At 50.9% G+C, this 10,108-nt stretch overlaps 1 protein-coding gene across 2 annotated transcripts; it reads left to right on the top strand.

Moving 5' to 3' along the window:
- Positions 1-112: 112 nt before the first annotated feature.
- On the top strand, positions 113-9,740 carry CRELD1 (cysteine rich with EGF like domains 1). 2 transcript variants are annotated; one of them, XM_007985192.2, is made up of 11 exons: positions 113-180; positions 748-940; positions 1,163-1,245; positions 3,787-3,897; positions 4,241-4,332; positions 5,598-5,774; positions 5,859-5,954; positions 7,525-7,608; positions 7,784-7,879; positions 8,079-8,213; positions 9,062-9,740. In XM_007985192.2, exons 2-11 carry the CDS (start codon positions 767-769, stop codon positions 9,274-9,276), a joined length of 1,263 nt encoding a protein of 420 aa, XP_007983383.1. In that variant the 5' UTR covers positions 113-180; positions 748-766; the 3' UTR covers positions 9,277-9,740. The 2 variants fall into 2 exon arrangements, with proteins under 2 accessions (XP_007983383.1, XP_007983382.2); XM_007985191.3 differs by having other exon boundaries at positions 147-248.
- The last annotated feature ends 368 nt before the right edge of the window (positions 9,741-10,108 follow it).

Raw genomic sequence — 10,108 nt, 5'->3', positions numbered from 1 at the left:
CCTAGCCCCGCGGCCCTTTAAAGCCCGGACAGGTGCAGCTCGGTACCGCCTGTGGTTGGCTGGCGTGGGGTGACGTAATGGCACATGGCCAGTCACCATTGGCTGGGCGGCACGCTCCGCCCCCGGGACTGCAGCGCGGGTGGGGGTTGTGCGTTTTACGCAGGCTGTGGCAGCTACGCGGTGAGGAGACGGCTCACGGCGCCCGTGGGCTGGGGCGGTCGGTTCTTCCTCCTCCGTGGCCTACGAGGGTCTGGATCCTTCTCTGCCGGCTCGTGGGCCGTGCCTTTGCCCTTCTGCGAGGCCCTGAATCTGACCCCTTCCCTTCATATCCGGATCCGGGCTCCTCCCCCAAAGCCCGGGGTTCCGGACACCTCCCCCAAAACAACCCCTCTGGCCTCTCCTTCAGTACTTGGAATCTGATCTCTTCTCCCTAATTCTGCGGATCCGGCCCCTAATAGCCTTTATCAGACCCTCAAACAAGAGGCTGACTTCTGCCCCCTTGCCAAGAAGCGAGGCCACTTTCCTCTCCCCACCCCCATGCTAACGGGGATAACTTATTTCTCTTCTGGAATTGCATCTTATGCGCCTTTCCCCACCCATCCCCACAGCCCCTGCAGTACCCAGTTTGGCCTCTTTTGCTTGTAATAACGCACTTCCCAACGCCACGGCACCTCAGAACAGACCCTTTTCTTTCTCGCGTGGGGCCTGACTCCTTCAGTGAAGCCTCTCCACGCCCTCTTTCTGCAGGTCCCCAGCCTGGGTAAAGATGGCCCCATGGCTCCCGAAGGGCCTGGTCCCAGCTGTGCTCTGGGGCCTGAGCCTCTTCCTCAGCCTCCCAGACCCCATCTGGCTCCAGCCCTCTCCACCTCCCCAGTCTTCTCCCCCGCCTCAGCCCCATCCGTGTCATACCTGCCGGGGACTGGTTGACAGCTTCAACAAGGTGGGTGCACTAGCAGCCTCGTTGGAGGGGAACACAGCGATTTAGAGTGGGGAACTCTGGGATGCAAATCTGCGTGGATTCAAGTTTCATTTTGGTCTCTTTCTAGTTGTATGGCCCTAGGCAAGTTGCCTTTCTGTGCCTCAGTTTCCTGGTCAGTAGAACAGTGAAGTGCTAGCATGTGCCAGGCACTGTACTTAGCTATTACTAATTTTCTGTTTCCAGGGCCTGGAGAGAACCATCCGGGACAACTTTGGAGGTGGAAATACCGCCTGGGAGGAAGAGAAGTTGTCCAAATACAAAGACAGGTAAGGGGCTGCTGGGGGAATGGGTGTATATTCCCCTCCCTGCCAAATCTCTGCTCTACTGGTGGAGGGCTAGGAACTCTTGGGGAGCACTTATTCATTCAACAAATAGCACTGAACATCTATAGTATAGCAGTAAACAAGGCAAGCAAAATCCCACCTTCCTGGAGCTCACATTCTAGTAGAGAAGACAAGCAATGAATAAGTGAATAATATTATGTCAGATGAAAGAACAAACAGTGAAGCACGGTAGACTGTAGGATGGTGGGAGGCAGCGTGTTCAAGATGTGGCATTTGAATAGTGAGACCTGAAGTGAAGAAGCGAGCTATGTGACAGGAAGGAAATTGGGCAGAGGATGGGACTGAGTTGGTGTATTCGAGAAGTGGCTGGAGTGGAGTGAGCAAAGGGGAGAGTGGTAGAAGGTGAAGGCAGAGGCTTAGGCCTCAAAGGCTACAGAAAAGAGTTTAGATTTTTTTTTGGAGTGTAATGGGAAGTTCTTGGAAGGTTATGAGCAGAAAAAGTGATACTGTCTTCTTTATACATTTAAAGATTACCCACACTGCTATGTAGCAAAAACAGACTGTAAGGGGCAAGGGTGGAGGAAGCAGGGAGACCAGTTTGGGAGGCAAGTGCATCATCTAGGTATGAAGGCAATACGAGCTAATGTAGTATCTAGTGGAGGACATGGTGAAGGGGTCACAGTCTGGGTATATTTTGCAGAGAGAACAATAGGACCTGGTGATAGATTCATTATGGGTATAAAGAAATGGTAGAATAAAAGATGCTTACTAGATTTTGGGCCTGAGCAACTGGGTGAATAGTGCAGCTGTTTTCTAAGATGGTGAGATGGGAAACTGAGAAGGTTTAGGGGAGGGGTGGGATATGGTGTTCTTTGAACGTATTGGGCTGAAATGTCCATTAGACATCCAGGTAGACTCCATCCAAATCTGGAATTCAGAAAAGAGTAGGAATTGGAAACAGGAATTTGAGAGTCATCATTATATAGTCAGTATGTGAAGAAAGTCATTATGAGGAGAGCCATTATATAGTCAGTATATATAATACAGAAAGCCATTATATAGTCAGTATGTAAAGAAAGGCATGGGAAGGATACAGAAAGCCAAGCCCTGAGCCCTGAGTCCTGAGCCTCCAGCTTTTCAAAGTCAAATGGAAGAGGAGTCAGCAAAGGCTCAGAGTTAGACCTGGTTGTTGGTTCTTAACCTCTCAGAGCCACAGTTTCTTCGCCTGTAAAATGGGGATATTAATACCTGGTTTGCCTATTTCATAGGAGTGTGGAAAGGGCTTAACTGGGATGCCCACTAGAAATAAAGGTTTGTTATTATGTAACATTGGTCATTTTCTCTTTTCCTTTGCCGGGCATGAGTTTCCTCATTCAGGAATGAGGGCATTGGCTAAGACAACCCCAGAGGCACTTCCAGCTTTGTAATGGCTCCTGCGTTACTTGCTTTTTAAAATCACTTCCTATATGCCAGGCACTGTGTAAGACCCTTTAAATACAGGATATAAGGCATCAAATATTTATATATATATTTTTTTTAATTGTGGTAAAATACACATAAAAAATTTCCCATTAAGGACATTTAATAACATTTACAATGTTGTGCAACCATCACCACTATGTAGTCCCAGAACATTTTCATTACCCCCCAAAAAATCCTATACCTGTTACACAGCCACTCCCCATTCTCCCCTTCCTCTGGCTCTTGGCAATCACTAATTTGTGTTAGTCAAGCAGAAATTATGGATTTGCTGATTTCATTGGAATCATAAAATATGTGGCCTTTTGTGTCTGGCTAGTTTCACTTAGCATAATGTTTTCAAGGTTCACCCATACTGTAGCATATATCAATACTTATTCCTTTTTATGGCTGAATAATATTCTCGTTTGGCTGTACCACATTTTGTTTATCCATGCATCAGTTGATGGACATCTGCATTGTTTCTACCTTTTGGCTGTTGTGAGTAGTGCTGCTATGAACATTGTGTACAAGTTTTCATTTGAACACCTGTTTTCCATTCTTTTGGGTCTATATCCAATAGTGGAATTGGCAGGTTCTATGGCAATTCCATGTTTAACTTATTGAGGAACTGCTTTTCCACAATGGTGATGCCATTTTTTATTCCCATCTGCAGTGTGGGAGGATTCTAATTTCTCCACATCCCTGCCAACACTTGTTATAGGTTGTATTTTTAGCTATATCTACCCAGCAAGGGTATTATATTCCATTGCTCAGATGCAGGAACTGATGTATGTTACAACAAACCTGCAGGGAAGGTATTGTTGTCCCCATTTTACAGATGACAAAACAAAGAGGTTCAAAGAAGTTAAGTGACTTGCCCAAGGTCCTACCACTAGATTTGAACCCAGGTCCGTCTGCCTCCCAGAACCATGATCCCTTCTATTGTACCTCATGGCCTTTCCTTTCATATTGTCACGGCACGAGGAAGAGTAGAGAGAGACCTGAGGAGGGTGGTGGGCGGGATGGGGCGTGTTTCCCACCAGCCCTGCCCTGTCTGGTCAGTGAGACCCGCCTGGTAGAGGTGCTGGAGGGCGTGTGCAGCAAGTCGGACTTCGAGTGCCACCGCCTGCTGGAGCTGAGTGAGGAGCTGGTGGAGAGCTGGTGGTTTCACAAGTGAGTGGCAAGGGGGCCTTCCCTAGGAGTGAGTCACAGGTGGGGCCTGGTGATAAGGCCTTGACTTGGCCAAGAAGCAGGGGGGTGCATGCTGGGGGCCATGTCCTGGTTCTGTTCCTTCCAAACCCAGATCTGCTAAGGACTTGCAGGGGGACTTGTGCTCCACTTGAACCTCAGTTTACCCCTCTGCCAAATGGGGAAAGGGCATTGGTCAGATGGCCTTTTGGGTCTTATGTCCAAGCTGGGTTGAATCACAGATTCAGGCGTGGGGGAATGGGAACAGCACTTCTGACACTATCTCAGCGCCTCCTCCCCACTTCCCTCCACCCTGCCCCTGCCTCAGGCAGCAGGAGGCCCCGGACCTGTTCCAGTGGCTGTGCTCAGATTCCCTGAAGCTCTGCTGCCCCGCAGGCACCTTTGGGCCCTCCTGCCTTCGTGAGTTTTTAAGTTGCTCTTGGGGATGGGAGGGGACTGCCAAGTCCAGGTATCCAGTCCTGGCTCTGTCCCTAGCTAGCTGTGTGAACTCAGGCTACTCAGATAACTTCTCTGGACCTCAGTTCTTGCCCACCTCACAGGGCTGGGGAGATGGGCAAATCAGTGGGGAAAGGCTTGGAGAAAGCACAGGGGCTACACTGAGTCAGATGCAGTATGGTTATCATCGTGTATTAAAGAAATGATAGACCCCCCAGCCCCTTCATTTCCCATGCCAGATCGGACTATGGTATCTTCCTGGGGAGGGGCGGGTGTTGCCCTGGAGCCCCCATGGTCACCATCTATCCTCACACACAGTCCTGGCACAAGAGGCAAACTTACTACCAGCCTCTTTTAGAACAGTCTTTCCTGAAGCTACAGATAAAGAGGTAGCTGCAAAAATGGCAAATTCAGTCTTTGTAAAAGAAAATATTGGCAGGGTGCAGTGGCTCACGCCTGTAATCCCAGCACTTTGGGAGGCCAAGGCAGGCGGATCACGAGGTCAGGAGATCGAGACCATCCTGACTAACACGGTGAAACCCCGTCTCTACTAAAAAATACAAAAAATTAGCTGGGTGTGGTGGCGGGCGCCTGTAGTCCCAGCTACTCGGGAGGCTTAGGCAGGAGAATGGCATGAACCCGGGAGGCGGAGCTTACAGTGAGCCAAGATCACGCCACTACACTCCAGCCTGGGCGACAGAGCCAGACTCTGTCTCAAAAAAAAAAAAAAAGAAAATATTTGTTGCAGTGGCTCGTGCCTGTAAACCCAGCACTTTGGGAGGCTGAGGCAGGAGGATCACTTGAGGCCAGGAGTTTGAGAGACCAGCCTGGGTAACATAGCAAGACCCTGTCTCTTAAAAAAAAAAAAAAAAAAAAAAAAAAAAGGTGGGTCATGGTAGTGCAGCCTGTACTGTAGTCCCCCTAGGCTGAGGTGGGAGGATTGCTTGAGCCCAGGAGTTCAAGGCTGCAGTGAGCTATGATCATGTCATTGCCTGGGAAACAGAGCAAGACCCTGTCACTAAAAATAAATAAATAAATAAAAGGTTTGTAAAATCTGATTGTTCCACAAGAGGAAATTGGTTAAGTAAATTTCACTTTTGTGACAAAATATTATGTCACTAAAATTAATTGTCTTCTCCAAAAATGTTACTGATATGCAGAGCAGAAAATATTCTCTTGTATGTCAAGGTTGTATAGACGACCTCACTTGGTTTGGTTTCTTCCCACAGCCTGTCCTGGGGGCACAGAGAGGCCCTGTGGTGGCTATGGGCAGTGTGAAGGGGAAGGGACACGAGGGGGCAGCGGGCAGTGTGACTGCCAAGCCGGCTACGGGGGTGAGGCCTGTGGCCAGTGTGGCCTTGGCTACTTCGAAGCAGAACGCAACGCCAGCCATCTGGTATGTTCGGGTAGGTAGCCAAAAGGTGTGGCACTGGGCAGGGGCAGATGGAGTACCTGCCTGCCCATCCTCATGCTGCCCCCATTCCACCCAGCTTGTTTTGGCCCCTGTGCCCGATGCTCAGGACCTGAGGAATCAAACTGTTTGCAATGCAAGAAGGGCTGGGCCCTGCACCACCTCAAGTGTGTAGGTAAGTGGGGCTCTAGCTAGGTCTGGGGAAGATGGACAGGGGCCTGGGCTTGGTCCTTCATTCTCTCAACACAAGCCTGGGCTAAACTAGCCTAGGCCCCACCTTCATGGAGATCTCAACCTGGCTGGGAAGGCAGACAAGTAACCAGATACTTACAGTCCAGTACACAGGTACTGTGTAGTATAGTCCCTGTGTACAGTGAGAGATGCCTCTGATCTAGTTCAGTGGAAGTGGTGATGGGGAATCAGGAAAGGCTTCTTGGAGGAGGTGCTACTTTGGCCAAGTCTTAAAAATTGAGGAAGGGGCTGGGCACGGTGGTTCACGCCTGTAATCCCAGCACTTTGGGAGGCCAAAGAGGGCAGATCACGAAGTCAGGAGATCGAGACCATCCTGGCTAACGCAGTGAAACCCCATCTCTACTAAAAATACAAAAAATTAGCTACTCAGGAGGCTGAGGCAGAAGAATGGCATGAACCCGGGAGGCGGAGCTTGCAGTGAGCCAAGATCGCGCCACTGCACTCCAGCCTGAGCAACAGAGCAAAACTCCATCTCAAAAAAAAAAAAAAAAAATTGAGGAAGGGTTGGCCAGGAGAATGAGGACCCTGAACTTGGGGTCAGGAAACCTGGGTTCAAGACTTGGTTTGGTCCCAGCCTAGCCACTTACTTAGACTAGAGTAGAGGCTAAGCTGTTATAACAAAAATCCTCAAAAGACTGTGGCTTAAAGAATATACCGGTTGGCCAGGCATGGTGGCTCACTCACGCCTCTAATCCTAGCACTTTGGGAGGCCGAAGGGGGGTGGATCACCTGAGATCAGGAGTTCAAGACCAGCCTGGCCAACATGGCAAACTGAGTCTCTACTAAAAATACAAAAATGAGCCAGCCGTGGTGGCAGGTGCCTGTAATCGCAGCTACTCGGGAGGCAGAGGCAGGAGAATTGCTTGAACCCAGGAGGCAGAGGTTACAGTGAGCTGAGATCACACCATTGCACTCTAGCGTGGGTGACGAGCGAAACTCCATCTCAAAAAAAAAAAAAAAGAAGAATCTAGAGGGTAGAGGTTTATTTTTTTTCCTCATATTACAGTCCCAAAGTGAGTAGTCCAGGCTGGCAGAGGAGCTTTGCTAGTCACAATCATTCCAGTACCCAGATCATTCCTGTAACTTCCTGCACAATCATCCCCTTGGGCATTGTCTGCATGGTGGAAGCTGAGTCCTGGGCATCTCCGTGTCCCATGTCCCAGCACTCAGGAAGGGAGAAGGGAAAGAAAGTGCATTGAGGAGTCCAAGCATTGTTTTAAGACCAAGCTAACAGTGGAGCTCACCACTCCTGTTTACATCCTGTTGGCCACAACTCAATCACAGGGACACGCTTAGCTTCAAGGCAGATTGGAAAATGTGGTCTCTGGCTGGGCAGCCTGAAGTCCAGCTGCACGTCTGCTTCTGTGTTGGTAGACAGCTTGCAGTCCCTGCCATACCATTTAATCCCAGGCAAGACCATTCCCCAGTGGCTCTGGCCTCAGCTTCCCTACCAAATAGGGATCGAAATTCTCACCCTGCTCACCTCTCTGCAGACATTGATGAGTGTGGCACAGAGGGAGCCAACTGTGGAGCCGACCAATTCTGCGTGAATACTGAGGGCTCCTATGAGTGCCGAGGTCAGTGTCTGCTTCTGCAGTGGGGATGTGAGGAGGGCAGGAGGAGCTGCTCCACACCTGTCCCTCCAAACCTTCCCCTTCTCAGGCTTCAGAGCACCCCCAGGCCTCCTCTTCTGGAGCATGGCTCTCCTGGGCCTAGGAGCACATCTCACCCTCATCTCTCTCCTCTCTCCAGACTGTGCCAAGGCCTGCCTAGGCTGCATGGGGGCAGGGCCAGGTCGCTGTAAGAAGTGTAGCCCTGGCTACCAGCAGGTGGGCTCCAAGTGTCTCGGTGAGTCTCCTGCTGATGGGACACAGGCACCTGGGAGTGCCTCACCCAGCATGAATGGTGAAGGGGCTGGAATATGGGGAAGGAAGGGTGGAATGTTGCCTGTGCAAGGGCAGAGGGTAGTGTTGAGAGATGGACAAGATGGAGTCGGGGTGCTGGGTGGGGGGCCTTAGCAGGACTCTGACCCCTCCCTTCCCCCAAGACGTGGATGAGTGTGAGACAGAGGTGTGTCCGGGAGAGAATGAGCAGTGTGAAAACACCGAGGGCGGTTATCGCTGCATCTGTGCCGAGGGCTACAAGCAGTTGGAAGGCATCTGTGTGAAGGAGCAGATCCCAGGTGAGCCCTGGGGTGGGAGAGGGGAGGTCCTCATTCAAATAGAGGGCAGGCAAGCCCCTTCCCCAGGTAGCAGTGGCAGCTCGAGTCCTGCCCCACCCCTACTGCTACCCAGCCCCCTGGAGGCTGCACTGAGATCAGGCTGTACATCTGATCTCCAGGTTGGCTCTCAGCAGCCTTACACTTTCCAGGGTACAAAGGGAATCAGACTTGGCATCAAATCAGTCTGCCTCCCTAACCTGTTTCCTTATCTATCCAATGGGACCAGTGTTTGCCCTGGCCTGCTGAGAGCTGTCCTAGGCCGGGGGTGTGGTGAGATGCAGGGTAATCACAACAGTGATGGCAGGGACCATTTCCCCAGCAATTACTATGTGAGATGCTGTTCTAGGTGCATTCCTCATCTTAACTTATTTAACCCCTGAAACAGCCCGACGCTGGAGGTCGGGTTCTCATCCCCATTCTAACTATGTAAAAACTAAGATGCAGAGAGATGAAGCTACTTTCCCAGGGCTATATGGCAAGCAAGTTGCAGAGCTGGGATCCCAATCCAGACAGTCTGACCATGGAACGAGACTCATACATGTAATAAGTGCTCTGCCCCCAACTTGTCTACCACATGGCCTTGGCAAGTCCAACCCCTTTACCTCTCTGAGCCTCACTTTCCCATTTAGTGAGACAGGGATGGTAACTGCCTCTTGCAGCGTGGTTTTGAGCAGTAAATGTTGTGTGCCTGGCTTGCTGGGCAGGCCTGGTGGCCATGATGATCAGGTGCATGGGAGTTCTGGGGAGGCTCCAAGAACTGCCAGGAACAGGGATACGAGTGCCAGGCTGCATCTCTCGCTCCTCTGCAGAGTCGGCGGGCTTCTTCTCAGAGATGACAGAGGACGAGTTGGTGGTGCTGCAGCAGATGTTCTTTGGCGTCATCATCTGTGCACTGGCCACGCTGGCTGCTAAGGGCGACTTGGTGTTCACTGCCATTTTCATTGGGGCTGTGGCGGCCATGACTGGCTACTGGTTGTCAGAGCGCAGTGACCGTGTGCTGGAGGGCTTCATCAAGGGCAGATAATCTTGGCCACCACTTGTAGGATCTCCTCCCACCTACGCTGCCCCCAGAGCTTGGGCTGCCCTCCTGCTGGACACTCAGGACAGCTTGGTTTATTTTTGAGAGTGGGGTAAGCAACCCTACCTGCCTTACAGAGCAGCCCAGGTACCCAGGTCTGGGCAGACAAGGCCCCTAGGGTAAAAAGTAGCCCTGAAGGTGGATACCATGAGTTCTTCACCTGGCGGGGACTGGCAGGCTTCACAATTTGTGAATTTCAGAAGTTTTTCCTTAATGGTGGCTGCTAGTGAGCTTTGGCCCCTGCTCAGGATGAGGGGGTCCTCACAGTGGTGGGGCCGTCACAGCCCCCTCCTGCCAGCTGCATGCCAGCCCCCTCCTGCCAGCTCGTTCTGTGTTCACCACATCCCCACCCCCCATTGCCATTTATTTATTCATCTCAGGAAATAAAGAAAGGTCTTGGAAAGTTAAAAGGCTTCGGTCTTACTACCTGTTCCACCACCCCCCACCTTAGGGAAATTTCCTAGAATCCTGGGAAATTGAGGGCTTCCCTGATGGTGAGTGGAGAAAAGATAGAGGAGAAGGTTGCCCCTGATGTGCTGTTAGGAGGAGGGTAGAGGAACCAGCCTTAGGATGGTTCCATGCCAGCTGTCATTTGGCAAAGGACCCTGGACAGATGACTTTTGCCTCTGAACTTCACTCTTCTCTTTCCTCAAATGGGCTTCATAATGCTTTCCACTCAGACTTGAGAATTAAATTAGGTGATAAATGTGAAGACCTGGACAGTACACAAGAGATGTTCAATAAGTGTGGTCGCCATTATGACCAGGGCCTCCAAGCC

Source organism: Chlorocebus sabaeus, chromosome 22 (assembly GCF_047675955.1).
Source record: "Chlorocebus sabaeus isolate Y175 chromosome 22, mChlSab1.0.hap1, whole genome shotgun sequence".
NCBI classification, from domain to species: Eukaryota; Metazoa; Chordata; class Mammalia; order Primates; family Cercopithecidae; genus Chlorocebus; species Chlorocebus sabaeus.
The sequence above is the reverse complement of the archived record's forward strand: the minus strand, read 5'-3'. Positions and strand labels throughout refer to the sequence as shown.